Source organism: Trachypithecus francoisi, unplaced genomic scaffold (assembly GCF_009764315.1).
Source record: "Trachypithecus francoisi isolate TF-2019V2 unplaced genomic scaffold, Tfra_2.0 Lachesis_group12, whole genome shotgun sequence".
Classification (NCBI taxonomy): domain Eukaryota; kingdom Metazoa; phylum Chordata; class Mammalia; order Primates; family Cercopithecidae; genus Trachypithecus; species Trachypithecus francoisi.
In genome coordinates this window covers 70,044,603-70,064,541 of record NW_022681457.1, presented here as the reverse complement: position 1 = coordinate 70,064,541, position 19,939 = coordinate 70,044,603, and the positions used below count along the sequence as shown (strand labels likewise).

Below are 19,939 nucleotides of genomic sequence, written 5' to 3'. Positions count from 1 at the left end.
TCTCACCTGCCCCGCCAGCACAGCCAGCCTGCCAGGTGGGAGCTCCGCCGAGATGTGTGTGGGAGGGCTCTCTGACAACCCTGGATTCCAGCCACTCTCTCCTAAACCCGGCTGAACTCCACTGTCACCACCCATCCAACCACCCGCACTTGAAAAAACAGCAACTCTCCATGCACAGCCTCTAGCCAGGGAGGCAGACAGGAGGCAGGCCGAGTCACTGAGGACCCTGAGGCCACGTCATTGACCCTTTGCTTCTTGTTCCCCTAAGGGCCCTTCTCACTCCCCTCACCCAGAAGGCACATTCATAATGGCCTGTGAGCCCCAGCAAGTCCTCTAGTCTCTGCTCCCTCCACTCATCACAGGAGAGAACTGAGCTAACTCGGGTGGCACAGGACTTCTGTTAACTGGCAGCCCCGACGAGGGCACTCTCCAAGAAACCCCCAGGGACAATACCTGTGGAAGGGGCACATCCCTCTTTGGAGGATAAAAATTTCTTGAGGTCAAAGGGAACTGGAAAACCAGAGTAGGTTTTTTTTTTTTTTGAGATGGAGTCTCGCTCTGTCACCCAAGCTGCAGTGCAATGGCACAAATTTGGCTCACCGCAGCCTCCGACTCCTAGGTCCCAGCGATTCTCCTGCCTCAGTCTCCCGGAGAGCTGGGATTACAGGTACACGCCATCATGCCTGGCTAATTTTTGGATTTTTAGTAGAGACAGGGTTTCACCATGTTGGCCAGGCCGATCTCGAACTCCTGATCTCAAGTGATCCACCCGCCTGAGCCTCCCAAAGTACTAGGATTATAGGCATGAGCCACCACGCCCAGCCCCAGTGTAGATTTCTACTGGGGGGTGGCAGGGAGATTGAGAAAACTGGTGTGTAATGCAAAGTACAGATGATGGATTTATCCCAATTTGCTCTCGAGTGGTTGCTCATGCTTAGTTGCTGAAGAGAAATATACACACCCCTTCTCCATATCCTTTAATTGCCGGAAGAAGGGCCCCAATTATGATAAGGAAGTAGCTCCTCTCTCCCTGGCAAGGCCAGTTTGGACCAAGAAGAGCTCCTGGGTGGGCTGGTGGGAAGGCTGCTGCTGGGGCCCCTATGTGCCACAGCAAAGCAGGCCCAGTGGTGATGGGTTAAAAACACAGATGGGGGCAGCAATCTTACATCTGTGAAAGCTGATGAATGGGGTGGGGTGGAGTACAATTAGCACGGGGCTGGAACCAAGATCAACTCCAGCCCAGCTCACTTTGGGAAGTCACTCCTCCACTCTGATCTTTTGTTTCTTCATCTGTGATGTATCCAGGGACCCCTTCTTTTGCTCAAAAAGCTGCGTCTCTAATTCCTCCTGTCCAAATTTGTCCCCTTCATGTCAGAGAAAATAGAAAATGAAGGACTTTTGGAGAAAAAAAAAAAGAAAAGAAAAAAAAAGATGGGAACCCGATAGGCAATTTAACATTAAAATTGGAGAGCTGGCCAGGCACGGTGGCTCACGCCAGTAATCCCAGCACTGTGGGAGGGCAAGGCAGGCAGATCACATGAAGTCAGGAGTTTGAGACCAGCCTGGCCAACATGGTGAAACCCTGTCTCTATTATAAATACAAAAATTAGCTGGGTGTGGCGGTGCACACCTGTAATCCCAGTTACTTGGGTGGCTGAGGCAGGAGAACTGCTTGAACCCAGGAGGCGGAGGTTGCACTGAATAGAGATCGCACCACTGCACTCCAGCCTGGGAGACAGCGAGACTCCGGTTAAAAAAAAAGACAATTGGAGACCCCTGGTTATGATTATCTCTCCATAGTGCCTGGATTACCTCACTCAGGAACCTTCTTGCAGAGCCCTGAGAATGAAAAGCATCACACTCCGACAATGCTAATTTAGCTGGTGACGAAACTCCCAGTTACAAAGGCAACAGGGGCTGGATGCGCTGGCACTGCTGTCAGATTTTTTTGAAGGGCTTTTGCAAAGTCACTGAAATAATTCTGTTTAAAAAAACTGGGGCATAAAATTTCCCTGATGTTTCTTGAAAGTTTTAAGTCTGTCTATCCTCAAAAGAGGCATCTATTCATATTTACTTCTGCAACTCCTCTCCTGCCCTTAACCAGGGAGGGTGGCATGGGGGCTGATTTCTCCAGACCACCTAGAATTGCCAACCCTAATGGACCAGGAAAAGGCATATGACCCCAGGCAAAAGGCCCTCCCCATAATCAGACTCCTTTTCTAATTACATGAACAAATCCTTTCTTGTTTTGAGTTGGGTCTGGGAAGCAGGCAGACATTGCTGAAAAACTCACAAATCTCCTGCTCCGCTGCATCCAGGCTCCTGATCTAAGCATTCCTACAGGCCATTTCCCCCCCTAATAGCAGGATTATATTTACCAGCCTTGGCAATTCTCAAAAGCTTCCAGGAAAAAATGCACATTGTCAATTAACTTCATTAAGGAGGAAGACCCTCTTCCAAGAAGAGGGTGGAAGGGAGGGGCAGGGCATTACCATCTTCTCTAGAATAGCCGAAACCCTGCAATCCCAGATGCGCCTTGGCTCCATCTGCTACCACCTTCTGAACTCCAGAATGGACTGTCCAAAGGCCATCTGGAGGGGCAGGTGAACTGCTGCACCATGGGCACAGCGGGGACGTGGGGCCCTCTCTGGGGAACAGCTAAGTAAGCTACCAGCCACGTTAAACCTGTCTCTCCACCCCTCAATCCTTTCCCTCAACTTTCATTTTGTGTCAAAGTCCACCTAGGGCCAAGGATGGCTGAAGGAGGGGAGAGAGAACATGAAAAGGTACAGTACCTGGTTTCCCATTCTGATCGGGGGCCTGGGGCCGCCTGCGTATCGCGGTGACATAAAAGGCTGCAATTATAGGGAATTAGTTCAGTAACAGCCTGCCCTACTGCACAGTGACAAACACAAATGCTCTCCACAAAGTCCAGTTTTATTATAACTAGTGATCTTTCTCCTGGTAGCCTCTTCCCTTTGAGCAAAACTTCCTTTGGGCAGAGGGAACGATAGATCCACACAACAAATGTGTCTCCAGACTCCACATTTGTTCGTGGAGATCTACTCTGGGTGGAAGGGCAGCGGCTGGGACTTTGCATAAGACACGGAAAAACAGTTAAATCAACGCAGGGCAGAGGAGGAAACCTCTGCTCTCCGTAAGGGCAAATAAAAGGCTAAGAAGGACTTATACGTAACATTTTAAGGGTCTGCAGACAAAGCTGGACACACGAGCACGCACACAGGCACACACACACACAGAAACCACCAGCAGGGATGGAGATGGGAGCGGGGACTGGGGGGGAAACGCCATGGAAACGGGAAGGAGACAGCGGGCTCCCTAACTTAATGCAGGGGAATGGCAGGAAAGCTTTCTCAGCAGCGCGAGTGCACAAAGAAAAGGCTTGGGATGCAGCTTCGATTACAAACAAATGGTGAACCAAACTCAAAACCAAACCAAAAGTGAGAGAGGAATAAACAAAAACGCTAAGGCCGCTGACAAGGTCACAGAAATATATATATTTTCCTTTTGGTTTTGTATCCAAGCTGGGTGTGAGGTCCGAGGACTGAAGACTATCTTTAGAAAAAAAGAAATTTCTAAAAAAATTTAATTTGTCAATAAAGACTCGCAGGCAGTGGCTAGAGCACATTTTGATTTTTGTTTTTCCTCTGCGGGCTCTCTGCTTCCTCCGCGCCCCGCGTCCCCGGCGGGCGGGAGCGCCACGGTGCGTTTACCTGACTGTGGGGTCCCATCATGCTGCTAGGATTGTGAGGTGGAGGCTGTGCGTGCGGCGAGGGCTGTGACCCCGGAGGACCCTGTGAGGCCAGACAGTAGAGGCAGGTTATAGATCACAGCACATGGAGAAGCGCAGAAGAAGCTTAAAAGAACAAAAATTAAACCAAAACGAAGGGTGGGCGGCGGGCGGGCGTGCGGGGGGCGGGCTCTGGTTGGTGGGAGGTGGTGGAGCTGCTGCTTTGGTCACCGGCTCAATGGTGTAAAACGGCGAGCGGGAGCGAGAGAAGCTGATAAATACATTCACAGAGGGTTGAAAGAACAAAAAATGAAGCACCTCTGTCAAAGCACACGGGAGTACAGTCCTGGACACAGCCTACCCTTGGAGCAGAGTTTGCCATGTTAAATACATTGGTTGAGACAGGCTCAGAGGGAGTACAGTGACGCACAGAAACAGGGGACCCAGGTGCAAAGCACGTAGGTGCCACGTGTGTGGGGATGGGGAAGGATCGGGAAAGGCCCTGCCCTCAAGGAGCTCACAGTCTGGGGGACAGTGACACGGCTATGGGTGACTCGAGGCAGGACTGATCGAGTGTCAGGGAGATGCCCAGGTGACAGGTTTCCTGGGGTCAGGAGGGCCAGGGGCACCGATGGATAAATAACAGAGGCAGGAGGGGCAAAGGGCACCACAGATGTAACACACAGGGAGTGGGGGACAGTGAGTGAGGGCCACACGGTGTGGGCAGCGCAGACTCGCACACCGTAAATTCACCTGCACTTCAAAGCAGCCCTGGGAGGTGGGGTTTCTCATTCCAGTTTTTACTGATGAGGAATCCGAGTCTCGAGGGATGAAGGAACTTGGCCATGGCCACAAAACTGGTCAGTGGCAGAGCCGGGATGAGAAACCCCATGGGTCCGATGCCCATCTCCAGCCCTGAAACCCAAGAGTTCCAGTGCAGAGGTGGGGAGACGGGGAAGTGCATGAAGGGTGGGGACCCCTGCCTGCTGGGCGAGTGGGTGGGTTGTCCTTTCCATACCTCAGTTCCAAGCTGACCCCCATCCCCACCGCCTGAACCCTGGGCTATGCTGACCTCGACCCCCGCCCCCTCACTCCAGAAGACATGGGCAGATGAATTCACTTCAACCTTGGGGTTACAAACTATGGGTAGAAACTCACTCAGCAATGTAGCAAGCTGCAACAATTATTTCTTAAAAATCTGAGGTAATAAAAAAAAATCAGAGAGCTTTGTGCATTTTAAGGCGGGTGTCTTTCACGAACCCTGGTTTTGTGTGTAAATATTCATGTGTGTGTAGACTGGGTTACACCAAAGGACTTTCCTACCATGGGTCCCTAAGCGTAGAGGGCTGCCTCAGAAGCACGTTCCAGCCCACCCAGCGCGGGATGCTGATGCCAGGGATGAGGAGACAGGCCTCCATTCGCTCTTCCCCACCCATGACTGTGCTGTTTTTTAGAAGTTGGTTTTTAGAAAAATTCAAAATGTGCACAGGGGGTGAGTGTGGCTAAATTAGAAAGAGAGAGGAGCTGCCTAGGTAGGGTTCCCCCTCGGCCTTCTCCTGCAGAGCCAGGCTGCCAGCCGCCTGCCCACTGGAGAGGAGGGGCGGGCCCAACCCGGTGGGCGTGGGCCCACAGAGAAGAGGTGTGCAGAGAACGTCACAGGGGGCTGTACAGGAACCCGAGGGCGCCGCCGCTGACAGGCCTGGGAGTTTCTTGGCCAAGCGAGGAGCTGCTCACTTCCGGAAAGCTCCAAGGAGCAGATGTTCCCCTACCTGCCACGCTACTAATTTCAACAAGTGTGTGTCTTTCTAGCGGCTGCCAGCAACGGCATGGTTTGTTACCATGAGCAATTTTCTTAATTAACAGACATTAATTAGCCATTTAGCAATTTTGCAAGCATTTGTTTAGCGGCTTTCCTAAACATGAATACCACTGTGATAATGGCACTGATTAGAGGGTCCCCTAATTAACAGTACAGGGAAGGAAAATTGAAATCACATAAATTAAAAAGGGAGGGGAGTTAATGAAGGCGGGACATATTTGCACCTGCAAGTCTTTTGTACCATGAAACTTGGGTGTAATGTAAACAAAACAAGATAATTTGAAGCCAACCCCCAAAAAAAAGAAATAGGAAAAGAACAGAGGAGGAAGGTTCAAGGGTGAGGTCCAGTTGCCAAGAGGGGGTGAAAGGCCTCCTGTCAGTTCCTCGGCTCTTGGCAAGAAGGGAGTGCCTCCTCCCTCGCGTCCTTCCCTTCCTGGTAACTGAGTGCTTCCTCAGGGCGAGCAGCAGGGCTCTGGGCAAGCCTCTCACACCTGTGTGCCCAGTGGTCAGGGACGGCAGGTGGCTGACTCACTGACCCATTAGAGAAAACAGATGTGAAACACCTAAGAGCATGTGGCACACACAGTGGGGCCTCAATCTACGGCAGCCGTTACAAAGGACCAGTGCTCCAACCTGGGTCTGCTGAGATCCAGAGAGCAAGGCTGGCATGTGTGCCTCCCCTGCGCCTCCCTCAGAAGCGCCCCTGGGGGACTCTGGTGACCAGTCCCTGGATAAGCTGAGGGGGCACGAGCTTGGTCTTGGCGCAGCTGCCTCAAGAAAAAAAGCTGACAAGCAGTAAGGATGAAGCCAGGCTGGTCAGAGAGGCCCCAGCCCAGATCCACAACCTCTCTGGCTCATGGGGAATGGTGGGGAGTGAGCTGTTAAATCTGGGGCAGGAAGAGCAGCTAGAAGTCTTCCCTCTGACTTGGAGCTAGGGGGTTGGAATGATGAGGACCAGGAATCTTGGCCCAGGCCAGCTAGTCACTTAGAGGGAAAAACGATACCACATTCTTGACAGAGGCCAAGCTAAAGCTCAGTGCCCACCTCCCCAGGGCACAGAGCTCCTCTCCCACCCGCAGTGAGGCAATGACAGACTCTGCCTGCCCACCTCTCGGCACAGAGCCAAACGCCTGCCATTTCCCAACAGGCCACCCACGTCCACATCCACGGAGAGTTCCTCTGCGTCTCCATTATCTCCACTCAGCCCGGAGCTCTGTCACTACGTTCCCTGTGTCTGGGCTGTGTCCCTAAGACCCTGTGGCATCACAGGAAGAACCCCACATAGCCTAGCAGTCTCATGGGTGGAGAACCCTGTTTGTGGAAGCATTTGCTTCTGCAAAGAACATGACAGATGAACTGCCCATCTCTATGAGGACTCAGGGGCTCTGCTGCCCTGTGTTTTATTAGGCCACAAAAAGTGGTCTCATCTTCCTTCCCAGCCTGCATTCTCAACAAGAGATCCACAAGTAGGTTTGGAGAAGATGGACTTTGTGCTCTTTTGGATTTGTTACCCACTCGGGCAAAAGGCTACACATGAGGAAGACAACAGTGAAAAAGGATCTAGGTTGAGGGCTCTGACCTCTGATGGGACAGGGGCCGCTCTCTTCCCCAAACTCTGAACAGACCCAGGAGGCAGGCAGAGTGGACTGTGGTGGAAGGTGAGAGGAAGAGGGAGTCTCAAAGCTGATGATACTGATGTGCTTTTCCATGCAGGACAGCTCTCTGGTGAGGCTTCCACTCGCTGGAAGCTTTTGAGGAACCCAAAAAGGGTGCATCTGGAAGGCTGCTTGGCCAGCAGGCCCAGCTCCATTTAGACCATCTCCCCTCCACAGAAGCTGGATGCCTTTGGTTGCAGATGCTGCCTAATTAACCTTCCAGGGATGCGGTAGAGATCAGGGCAGATGGCACCCCGGAGGCTAGACTAGGGTGGCTGTGGTTCCTTACTAGATGCTTAGGGAGAAAGGCACCTGTCCAGGGGCCACCTGTTAAGTGGCTTTGACAGATTCTCTCATCCCTTCCTCCAACATTTGCAGGGGAGGAGAAAAGAGAGGCCCACGACAGAGGTGTGACCTCTCCAAGACCACAGAAATCTAGTTGGCATCCGAGCCACATCTCCTAACTGTAGCCCAGGGCTCTCCTCACAACATCACATTCCCATTCACATCTCTTTTAGATGAAGAAATAAGGTTTGGAAGGAACTGGGTTCGAATCCTGGCTCTGCCCCTGACTGCATTTCCATTTTCTCATCAGTGGAATGGGGCCATGAGAGTAACAATAACAGGGAGTGTGGGAGTGTGGCTTCTACCTACATAAGCTCATCTAATCCTGGACTCCCGGCAGTAAGGGATCAATCCCCCCATTTTATTGCCAAGGAACGGAGGCTTGGAAAGATAAAGGCACTCCAGGATCGCATAGCTATTACATGGTAGAGCCAGGCCTTGATGTCTGATTCTAGAGTCTAAGGAGGTCCTGGGTAGCCCACCATTCTACAAGACTGAGAGCAGCACCTCCATGTCATCTGTCAGGGCAGAGAGCAAAGGGTAAACTGGAATGAACTCAAGGCTGAAGGACTTGGGAGAGCACCGAGATGCTGGGTGCTGACCTCCTATGTGCCCAGCCAGCCCCATGCTGGGGTCTAGAGGCACATCAGGCTCGTCCTGGCCCTGAGGAGCTGCCAGGCGAAGGAGAAAAACGAGGACACAGAGAGAAATAACCTTAAGTGTTGGGTTAACCTGCCAGGGGCTCTAAGAGAGGGCGATGCCTACCTTCCTGTCACTCCCAGACTGGTAAACTGAGGCTCAGAGTGGCCACAGCATGTAGGCCTGGTACCCCCATGAGCCAACCGGAACTGGGATGAGAACTGGGGTCCACTGATGGGTCAGAGCTCTTTCCACTGCACTGCCTCTGCAGGATGATGGCAGCAGGACCAGGCCCTGGGGTAGACCCCAACATGGGGGAAAATCCCCACTCCTGAATCTAGGAAAAGGAGGCAGGAAACACGCCCACTTCCTATCCAGCCTTCCAGCTGCCCTGGATCCTATTAATGGACTCGCTATTCCATCTCAGCCAGTCCCAAGATCTCTGAGTGGAGACAACTAACTCCCGCAGTTCTTTGTTATTCTTTCTCCTGTAATTTCAACACTGGGTGGTGTTCCATCCAGCAGCTCCTGAGAGCCACTTAGGCAGGGCCCAGGAGGCTCTGTTATGGGTGTGATCGAGGCAAACACTGGGCCATTTCACAAAAACTCCAAAGTGTGGACACTGATGGTTAGTGAAAAAGCCTTTATCCACATTGACACCGTGGGGAGCAGAGCACTCCCACTGCAAAACGGATTCAAGGACTCCGTGGAAAAACATTTCAGAACCATCAGCAGGACCCCCAGCCCTCCCACACACTCCAGCTAAGTCCCTGCACTTCATCTGAAGCTGTCCTGGAGAGGCGGGTTGTGGTGTGACAGGAAGCGCCCACCATTATGCAGGCCTGGGATCCAATCCCAGCTCCTCTGGTTCATTCCAAGAGTCTGGTTTCCCAACGGCTCTGAGCCTCACTGCCCTCATAAAGGAAACAAGGACCATTCCACAAACACCGCAGGGCTGTGGCACAGCTGGCAGTGCGAGGCACACAGGGTCCCCAGTCGTGGTCCCCATCCTCCTGCTCCTGTGGCCACTCACCTGCCCTTCACAAGGAAAGCAGGAGCTTGACGTCTGGCCTCACCTCGCCAGGTCTGCTGAAGGCCATATATCCTTTTTCACGAAGCCTTTCCTGCTCCAGCCCTTCAAGTGCTCTCTGAACACGGAGCATTTCCTTACTCCATATCTGGGGATGCCATGTGGACCCCTCCAGGCTGGGCCGCTCACCCCACAGGTATCTCGGGGCAGGGCCCAAGCAGAGCAGCAGGGCTGAGGCAGCAGGGGCCACACTGCCATGGGCAAGGGGCAAGACCCAACAAGCCCCTGGGCAGGCACATCTAACACTCTGGGGCTCATACGAACCAGGAAGAAAAATTACTACCAAAAGGGTGATGAAGTTGGTCTTCTGAGATAGATTCTTGGAGCTGGATGGAGGATAGCTCCTTAAAAATAAAACCAAAAAACCAAACCAAAACAAAACAGGCTGGGCACAGTGGCTTACACCTGTAATCCTGCATTTTGGGAGGCTGAGGCGGGGAGGATTGCTTGAGCCCAGGAGTTCGAGACCAGCCTGGACAGTATGGCAAAACTCCGCCTCTATAAAAAAAAATACAAAAGCTAGCTAGGTGTGGTGTTGTGTGCCTGTGGTCCCAGTTACTCAGGAGACAGAGGTAGGAGGATCCCTTGAGCCAGGGAGGTGGAGGCTGCAGTAAGCTGTGATCATGCCACTGCACTCTAGCCTGGGTGACAGTGAAACCTGTCTCAAAAAATAAAAAATAAAAAAACACACAAACAAAAAAAACCCACAAAACAAAACACAACAACAAGAACAAAATAAACCTATATCAATTTTTTTAAGGAGAAAATAAGCTATGTGTTAAGTCAAATATTTCCCAAACTCACTGCTTCTTCCTCAAATACCACCCATAGTCCTCAAATCTGCCTACACCTGTCTAGAAATCACGAGCTTGCAGAGAAACAAAGCTGAGACTAAAGTCCTGGCTCTCTGGGTTCAGAGCATGCCTGGGAGGGGCATATGTGAGGACAGGCTGTGACCTGTACTGAGGGCACTGGTCCCAAAAACCCAAAAAGCACTGGGCCTGGAGTCCTAGCCTTGTCGCCCTGCGTCTTGGGCAGCACATCCCTAAAGCGAGGTGGGGAGTATAGGCTATGATTCTCTCACGGGTCACGAAAGCTATGAGAGTTCTCTGTAAACTGCTGACAGCTACCCAGACAGAAGCCATTACCACCCGGCCAAATCTGCCTTTTGTCTTCACAGATGGCTGCTGGGGAAAGAGGACTTGAGGTTTTAGGTTGTTAAGAGATAAAACACTCCACACATCCTCGTCCCTCCTGACTCCTAGGACACTGGCCACTGGTCTGCAGAGGCTGAAGAAGTGGGTTTTCTCGACCAGCAGCAGGACACAGAGGACCTGCGGTACTGGTGGCCTGTGTAATCTGCCTGTTAGGTGTGTCACTTTAATTGAGTGAATATAAAATTACAATAATTACACCCAGCAAAAGGCACTTGACAGACAATCCAATTTGCTCCTTGGTCACAAATACTGACAGAAAATGCCGTCAGTTCAGTCTGGGGAGAAGGCCAAGTACAGTGTACTCAGGTGCCATGGACATCCGGAATCTGTCACCATGGTCTGCCACACCCACAGCCCCCGAGGAGAGGGAAGCTGACCACCAGACAAGGGAAGGAAGGGAAAGCAAGTCAATTTTACACGCAGCTCTTTGGAGGAAAACTTATTTCCTCGTTTCAACCCATGGGAATGAACTTGGCATGGCTTGGAGAGGGGTGTGTGTGAAGGGTGTGTGTGCGTGTAGGGTGTGTATGAGTGTGTGTGTTTACAGGCCAGAGCTGGGGCTGAGACACCAACTTGAGGGCAGAAGGTGACTAAGTTGCCCGCCTGCACACCCAGTGTGGGCCTGGCACGTGCACGGTAGGTGGGTCCTCAGGGGGCTGAGCTGGGCCACACAGCAGTGGAACAACTGCCCGGGCTTCTGCATGGTCTCCGAGAGCTCACAGTCAGGTGGGGCTCCTGGCTACCCAGCAGAAGAGCCCATGACAATCAACGGCCCTCTGTGGGGAGAGGACAAGGAGGGGGCTGGGTTTAGAGGTCTGGCAATGGTGTGGACCATCTTCCTGGGACAGTGGGGAAGTTACTAATTAGAGAAAGCAGGAATGTACCGCATCTCCCCTTTATAGTCACTTCTGCATAAATACCAGGGATCCTTACAGCCACCAAGGTTCCACTCCTCGCAAAGGTGAGCAAATGGTTCATCGATTTCCATGTGAGCAAAGGCCCCAGCTGACCTCCCTTCCTCCCAGCAGTCTCTCCAAGGAGCCATAGCAGCACTGAGCAGACAGCGAGGGTGCAGGGTTTGTACCATTAGGAATCTGGCTTCCCTGGACAGCCCTGCTGAGGCATGAACAGGGGGTGCTCAGTGAAGGCTCTGCTCACCAGGCATGAAGCTCACTTGCCTCCTGGAGGAAAAGAATCAGCAAGTGATGGTTTCCTAAACAAAGGGCGGAAACATGGCAAATGAAAAGTATAGGCAATGTTCAAAACCTAATGTGTAGCTCCTCCACACGCTGCTCGCCAGCGCCTTTCTCCAGCACCTGGACTGCGACTGCCATGATACAGATAGGATGACTGAGCCTCAGAGATGTGAGCTCACTGGACTGGTTCCAGGTCCAACCTGCTTCCAAAGTCTAGGCTGGGTCCCTCACACCAAGCTGCATACCAGGACGAAGGCTGGTCTTGGCTGCAGCACAAAGACCCCCAAAGAGCACAGCCACCAGGCTGAGCTACAGTCAGCTCAAGAGCCAAACTAGCCTGCTACCTGTTCTTAGAAATTAAGTTCAGGCCGGGCGCGGTGGCTCAAGCCTGTAATCCCAGCACTTTGGGAGGCCGAGGCAGGCGGATCACGAGGTCAGGAGATCGAGACCATCTTGGCTAACACGGTGAAACCCTATCTCTATTAAAAATACAAAAAATTAGCCAGGCATGGTGGCGGGCGCCTGTAGTCCCAGCTACTCGTTGGCTGAGGTGGGAGAATGGCGTGAACCCGGGAGGCGGAGCTTGCAGTGAGCCGAGATCGCGCCACTGCACTCCAGCCTGGGCCACACAGCCAGACTCCGTCTCAAAAAAAAAAAAAAAAAAAATTAAGTTCAATTAGAATACAATGTAAATAAAGTTTTATTGGAACACAGTGCAAATATAGTTTTGTTGGAACACAGCCACCCTCACTCGTGTTCTGTCCACGGCTGCTTACAAACACCTGATGGCCCAGAAAGTCTAAAATATTTCCTAGCTGTCCCTTCACAGAAAAAGTCTGCAGACCCTTGATTTGGATGATGGTCCTCAAGACTGAAGAGGGAAAAAACTGGAGTCTTCTTTAATTCTCAAGGAAAAACAAAACAGTGCTGCACTTTTATTCTAACCTCACATTTCTCTTGTAAGGCAAATGAAACAAAAGTTAACCCCATTTTACAAAGGGGGAAAACTGAACTATAGCGGCATTAATCATCAGAGCCAAGATGTATGCCACTTAGGACAAAGAGAATGACCACTGGCCAGGCATCGGCACACATGAATTCGGCTGCCACACCAACACCTTCCATGCTCACCAATCAATGAGCCCTGGGTCTCTTGGCCACTGCTCCTGAACACAGTGACAGTGTATCATCGGAACACAAAACCCAGCGCTCACACCCAGCTAGCTGGTCACAACCCTCCTTGCTGATGGTCTCCCCAATTTCATTCTTGCCACAATGCTGGGGAAGAAGCCCTTCCCTTGTTTGCCAACACAAATATTCTGGGAGCTTGAATCCCAGCCTTGAGTTCTTTTGGCAGGTTCAAACTGTTTTGACCCTTCCTGTGGTGTGAATTCACAAAGAATTGGATTCTCTGGGGTCATCTCAGGCAGGAAAAGGCTCCACCTCGAATGGCTGTGGTTGGGAAGGGGCAGGGTATAAGAGATACGACTTTGCCTCCAGCCACTAAATGCTTAAGGAGAGCCTTCCTGCAGGAGATTCTCCGTGTACGTCCACGTGTATCCATACAACGGGGCACTCTTTTCAAGAACACAGCTCAATATCCAGAACACATGGGCAGAGCCCACCTCTACCTAGCAGTCACTCTAACTGGGCACTAGGTCCCACTACCCTGAGCTAAATGCTGGAGACACGTGAACAAGCAGTATTCTGCCCTTCCCTAAGGAGCTCCAGGCTGGCCAGTGAGACCAGGGTGCAACACTTCAACAGAGGCAGAGGTACCAGTGCACTGGAGAGGAGGAGGCAGTGACCACAGAACAGTCACATTTAGGCGGGACTTGCAGAATGAACAGGTGTCTCCTGGCAGAGAAAAGGAAGGGGATTCTGGACTGCGAGGATGGCATTTATGCAGCCCAAGGGCAGGCTTGGGTGTGGTTCTAGAGGACTTTATGCACAAGATGGTGGGGATGGGACCACCACGCCAAGGAGAAGGATACTAACATCTGGGGTCTTGATCAAGGAAATGGCAATGCGATCTGTATCTTGGGAATCACATATCTATTCTGTTCCTTTCCAAAGATGTTTCTATGCCCTCTCTCAAGTTGGAAGCCTATTAGATCCCCATCTGTGAGTGGTTCCTTCCATCCTACCTGCTGCCCTAAGTCACATCCCAGTCCTGCATAGCCAGCTCTATTAAAAAAAAAAAAAAAATAGAGACAGGGTCTTGCTATGTTGTCCAGGCTGGCCTCTAACTCCTGAGCTCAAGCAATCCTCCCACCTCAGCTTCCCAAGTGGGTGGGACTACAGGCATGGGCCACCATGCCCATCTCTCAGCCTTCTTTAATGCTGGCAAAGAAGCTGGGAATCCTGTGCCCCAGAGGAGAGTCCAGACAGCACCCGTCTCTCTCCCCGACCTCTACTGGTACAGGAAAGACAAACCTGGGGAGGAAGAGATGGACCCAGAATCCAGACCCACTCCAGTCCTCTGGAACATGGGGTGAATGTGGCCTTGCCAAACTGATCCTCTCCCCCCAGAAAATCTACAACTCTAGAGTAAGTTCCTCGGGATTGGCTACTACAGTTAACCTAGTGAAGACGAACTTAACTAGATTAACACATGTTGGGCACAACTTTTTTTGACCTTGAGACAAGGAAAGGGCAAGACTTTGTCGAAGTCTTCTTGAATAAAAGTGACCTGAGAGGGAAGAAGTTTCAAGAAGGGGAGAGGAGAAGGCTGCAGCCCGTAGAACTCCCCAGTAGACTGAGGGAGGGGCAGAGGCCAGGTCTGAGAGCCAGCAGCTCTGGTGCTTGTCCTGTGGAACAATAGCTGGTCCAACAGTGGGGCGAGGGTAGAAGGGCGAGACCATGAAGAGCTCTGACTTCATTCTTCTAATGAAGGGGCACTAGTGATAGGAAAAGCACCTGACAGAGGAGAATGAGCCACATGCTCACCTTTGGTTAGCCGAGCCTAGGTCTGCCCTGTGGACTATGACCGCATGGGGGCCAGAGGCTGCCCTGCCTCCCAACCCTGGGAGCCCAGCGGGGCTGGGCAGAAAGCCGTGGCTTATGAATGTGTGCTGAAGGAAGGAATGACCAGATGCCAGTCTCTGGGAAGGAGCGCTTGTCGGATTTCCCATCTGCCATTCATTCTGACCACACACCTTATGCTGGTATAAGGCATAGCTGATGAACCAGGGAGGGCTGCTTCTGTTTTACAGGTGGGGAACGCAAACTCAAATGATACTCAGGTGAAATTCACCAGTGAGAGCACGCAGGCGCACAGGTGACACCCAGCTCCCCAGGTCAAAGCTGGTCTCCATCAAACCCATGGTAACAAGCCTGGGAGGAAAAGAATCAGAGGCTCCCAGACACACAACACCTGCCTCCCAGCCTCGACCTCCCTGGGCAGCTCCTGTGCAGTGGAACAGGGCACTAGGAGTCAAGGTGGCAGGGGCCAAGGGAGGTAAATCAGGTGGACAAGATGAAGGGAAGTAACGTGTTAAAGGGTCAAAAAGGGCCTGGTGCTTAGGCATGCCAAATATGTTGGTCAAACTGGAGGGTTAAACACTTAGCTAGAGGATCTCAAAAATACCCAGAACCTCTTCCACACATCAGGCTGTGTCATGCCCCTAAGACTCCCTCTGGAAAGAGAAGAAACCCTGAGGCAGCTCTTGCTCTTGGGTAAACTGAAAGACCTGGGCCTCTAGAAAAGAACAGTCCCAGACATGCCTACCACAGCTCTAAGGTCTCGAGAGTCAACCCAGCACAGACACCAGGTGAGGCTTCACACACATCATCTCACAGCATTCTTGCAGCGGACCTAAGAGGTCAGGGCTATCACTGCCCCCAATTACCAGATGAAGCAACTGAGGTTCGGAGAGGTGAACTGACTTTCTCAAGGGAACCCATGTACCCACCCAGGCTGCGTGACACCAGAGGCCGCCAGGAAGGACGGACCACCTTCACAGAAGGTGAAGGAGGGATGGGACCCACCACCGGCCTGTCCAAGACAGAAGGGACAGATGAGCTGACTGGCATGCTGGGAGCTCCAGGCTCAGCTGCTGGTCAACACGGATCCTGAAGCCCAGTCATCTTTCCACAGCAGTAATAAACCACTACTGATGTGAACATAGATTTCTGAGTTTCTTTTGAGACAGGGTCTCGCTCTGTTGCCCAGATTGGAGTGCATGGTGTGATCGAGGCTCACTGCAGTATCAATCTCCGGGGCTTAAGCCATCCTCCCATTTCAGCCTCCAGAGTAGCTGGGACTACAAGTCTATGCAACCAAGCCTCACTAAGTTTTTAATTTTTCTTTTGTAGAGACAGGGTCTATGTTGCCCAGGCTGGTTTCAAACTGGCCGCAAGCGATCCTCCTGCCTCGGCCTCTTAAAGTGCTGGGATTTGCAGGTGTGAGCCACCACGTATGGCCTGAATACAGTTTTATATGTATAGTCAATCCTCACCAGAGCTCCAAAAAGGACACAGTATGATTTGCTGCATGATTGTTGCTACAGCACAGCTGAGGAAACAGTGCCTGAAGACGTTGGGTCACTGCCAGGATCACACTGCCAGCCAAGTGCAGGGCCATCATGCTCCAAAGACCCTGTTCATAGCCATTCTGTGGCCTTCCTGATGCCGAGCTGGGTGCCCTCCCATCCCTATGTGTGTGCCCCTCTACCCCACCATGTCCCCAGTCTCTTTGATCTTGAGCAAGAAATAAGAGATGGGGCTTTTCTTTTTTTTTTTTTTTTTTTTTTGAGACAGAGTCTTGCTCTGTCATCTAGGCTAGAGTACAGTGGTGTGATCTCGGCTCACTGCAACCTCTGCCTCCCGGGTTCAAGCGATTCTCCTGTCTCAGCAGTCGCGTGCCACCATGCCTGGCTAATTTTTCTATATTCAACACAGACGAGGTTTCACCATGTTAGTCAGGCTGGTCTAGAACTCCTGGCATCAGGTGATCCGCCCACATCAGCCTCCCAAAGGGCTGGGATTACAGGCATGAGCCACCATGCCTGGCCTGAGATGGGGCTTCTCTGAGAGAAAAGTTTAGAGGATCACAGGCAGGCCTGGCCCAGGAGCTTCATGGATTCTAAGGCCCTCTTTCGGAGAGGGAATGTTTCAGGGAGAGGTTGCCTGGGAGTTAACTTAGGCAGAAACAGGACATGAACCTGACCCCATACTGTGGGTCCCTGCACTCAGAACAGTGCCTCACATTGAGCAAGATACTGGAACGGCCTCTGACCCCCAGGGCAGTGCCTGGGCTCAGAGCCCAGCCCAGACTCCCCTGAAGGGCAGGTTCCTCCCACAGTGGCACGAGCTTACTCAGGGGGTCTATCCTGATCCATGTCATGCCAAGGCGTGTTATTACAGGATTCTGCTGGAATTATCTTCCTCAAACCTCTTCTGCCACAAGGACTAAGGAATTTGACCTTTTTTAAAAAAAAAAAAAGAAAGAAAAAGAAAAACCTCAGTACAATTTGCTGAGAAGATAGGTGGGGACAGGAGCAAAAAGAGAGTCCACCCCTCAGTCAGCTATGAAGAGACAAAACAAAACTACTCTCCAGCCCCGCAGGAGTCTCCACTACAGTCCCCTTATGAGGGGCAGAAGGACCTCGTCGGGGCAGGGGAAGCAGCCACGGCACCATGCTGGGAGAGCTGCCAACCTGCGGCAGAGCAGCTTCCAGGCACAGGGGAAAATCACTCCATTCTAAGAAAATGCAAAGTAAAAACTCAGGTCCAAAGGAGAAAGGATAAACCAGCCCAAGCTCTTAATAAGCATGAGGTGAAGGCAGCTACTGACACCTATCCTTCCAGTATCAGATCCACAGAAGCCAGAGAGTCAGGAGTCAGTTTACAGCCCCACTGAGGGTTTAGCCAGGAGCCGCAGCAAGAACAGAGCCCAGGCCTCCCAAATCCAAGAGGCCAGAGACTCCTTCCCCATTCCCTCCCTCAAAACGTTAAAGAGGGGAGTGAGAGTCTCATCTCGGGCTTGGGAGGCCAGGAAGAGGTAGTGTGTAGCCCAGCGGGGCTCTGTGGCATGGGGCTGGCTCTGCGTTAGGGGGCAGCCGAGGCCCAAGCAGCCGCTGGGTGCTTTGTTACCGAGCAAATCTCCCAGGCGCTGCCTGCTGATGCATAGCTAACTGGGCGGCAGACATTGATTTATGTTCAACTTTCCATTTCATCAGTGAGAGTTATGGTGCTACATGTGGAGTTCACGTTTTTCAGAGGGGGAGGGAGAGGCGGCTCGAGTGTGCAGACACAAACACGTCCACATGCGTGCACACAGGCATGCGTGCACACAGGCACGCACACAAGTCAGGGCCATAACTTTTTTTCCTATTTAAGAGGGAGGGCGACCGGGCTGAGCCAGCCGCCGCTGAGGCAGCCTGGCACGTCAGGAGTAACCTTTTGTCCACTGTTGCTAGGAGCCCCAGTGCCGGTCATCTGCCGCTGGGCAGACGTTAGGCACCAGGCTGGCTGCCGGGCAGGGAGGGGAGCACAGCCTGACCTTTGCAGGGGAGGTGTTGGCAAGCAAAAAAAGGCTTTCTTCCCTCTCCTCTGCCCCAGGCCTCTTTTCACTGGCCAGGGGACTGTGGAGGGCAGGACCAGCCCAGACCCATGTGCTTCAGAGTGGCCAGCACCCCCTCACTGGACAGAGGAGCAAGCTAAGGCCAAGAGAGGGAAGGCTGGCTCCCTGAAGACACACAGGGATTTGGCAACAGGGCTGGACTCCAACCAGAGTGTCCCACTCCCAGGACAGGGGGCTTCAGACTCAAGAGCCTGCAATGGGCTTCATCACAGTAACCAGAGCGGGGGCTGCCGCTCCCAGAGCCAAGCCAGTTTGGAACAGGTGGGGCCTAGGGGTGGGGAAGAGCAGTGGTTCCCCACCTCCAACTGTGGCCTGGAGCCCAGCAGTTGGGGCGCCCCGCCTCCTCTCTAATCCTTCTCAGCAGGGGTGACCCTGCCTTCTGTCAGTCTGGAGGCGGACAGCATGGCGGAGGAGCAGGAGGGGGTGGTGCTTCTGTCCCCTGGAGGAGCGAACACATCCACCCCTGACACAGCACCTCCGTCCTCCTCCCCAGTAGGAGGCCACATCTATCAGACAGACTCCCCCACCTGCAGGGAAGCAGACAGGGCCAGGGGAGGCCCAGAATGGGGAGGGGGTTTTATTCCCCCACAGACAGGCAGTTATCAAGAAGCTGCAGATCCCACAGACCCATCCAGGCCTGTCTTCCTGAGCAACTAGCCAATGTGAGCCTCAGTTTCTCATCTATACGGTGGGAATGCTATTGGTTCTTAGGACTATCTCATAGAGTCAAATGAAATCACAGCAGGGGACAGGTTTTCTAACTTGGAGAGTGCTTCCACCAGCAACTATTAACATAAGAGGGTGTCAGACAGTTCTACTCTCAGGCCTGAGAGCACTGTCTGGGGTGGGTGGGGAGGGCTAGGCTGGGCAGCCCCAGGTAAGGGATCTGCTGAGATAGCAAGCACCAGCCTCGGCCTCTCACCGCCACACCTGCCTCCTGCCCCTGACCTATGCAAGCAGCAAGCTGGGCCTCCTTTAGGTTCCAACATCCACTAGAGGCCACCAGCCACAGGCAAGGAAGCTGCCCTCAGTCTCACCCAGCCGCCACTCCTGCTCGGGTCACAGCCACCTCCAGAGGGGACCGCAGCTGGAATCCACAGTGGCCAGCCAGCCAAGGGCCCAGCCCCTTCAGCCCATGGAACCTCTTCCTGGGATTGTGTTGCTCCCCTTGTTAGGAACCTTCTATGGCTCTCCCCGACTTTAAGTCCTTCCTGTGTCTATTCCTGGCTCCATCTCCACACCCCAGCCTGCCATCCAGGCCCCTGCCCCAAACTTGCCCCGTCACATCACATCCTGGCACAGGCTCCCTCTCGCCTGGCACACTCTCCCACCCCTATTCACTGCCAACTGCCTCCTCCTCCTCAGTCCAAATGTCAGCCCCTCGGAGAGGCTTTCCCAGACAAGCCATACTGGCTATGCCCTGCGCCTGGCCCCGACAGTATTCTTCCTGTCAACCTCTCCAGCGTGGCACACAGTCACTGCCTGCCCCCTCCACCAGACTACGAGCCCCTTGAGGGCAGGGTCTATGGCTACCTCTTGGGTGGCTGACAGGTCCCTGCCCTTACACACCATGTCTGACCGAGAGGCTAAGGGACGACCAAGCAAGCCTGTCCGGGTCTCACATGATCTGGGCTTAGCTCC

General features: G+C 52.8%; 1 protein-coding gene across 12 annotated transcripts in view; it reads right to left on the bottom strand.

The window, feature by feature from the left end:
- SSBP3 (single stranded DNA binding protein 3) overlaps window positions 1–19,939 on the bottom strand; it is a 182,081-nt gene that overhangs the window by 26,759 nt on the left and 135,383 nt on the right. For 5 of the 12 annotated variants that reach the window (XM_033226276.1, XM_033226264.1, XM_033226265.1 and 2 more), the window contains 2 exons: window positions 3,735–3,815; window positions 2,796–2,855 (listed from right to left, as the gene is read on the bottom strand). The exons of 3 other annotated variants lie outside the window; for them this stretch is intronic. In XM_033226276.1, coding sequence (XP_033082167.1) covers window positions 2,796–2,855; window positions 3,735–3,815 — 141 coding nt within the window. The remainder of the gene's footprint in view (window positions 1–2,795; window positions 2,856–3,734; window positions 3,816–19,939) is intronic. 4 more of the 12 variants (XM_033226267.1, XM_033226268.1, XM_033226272.1 and 1 more) reach the window with 1 other exon arrangement.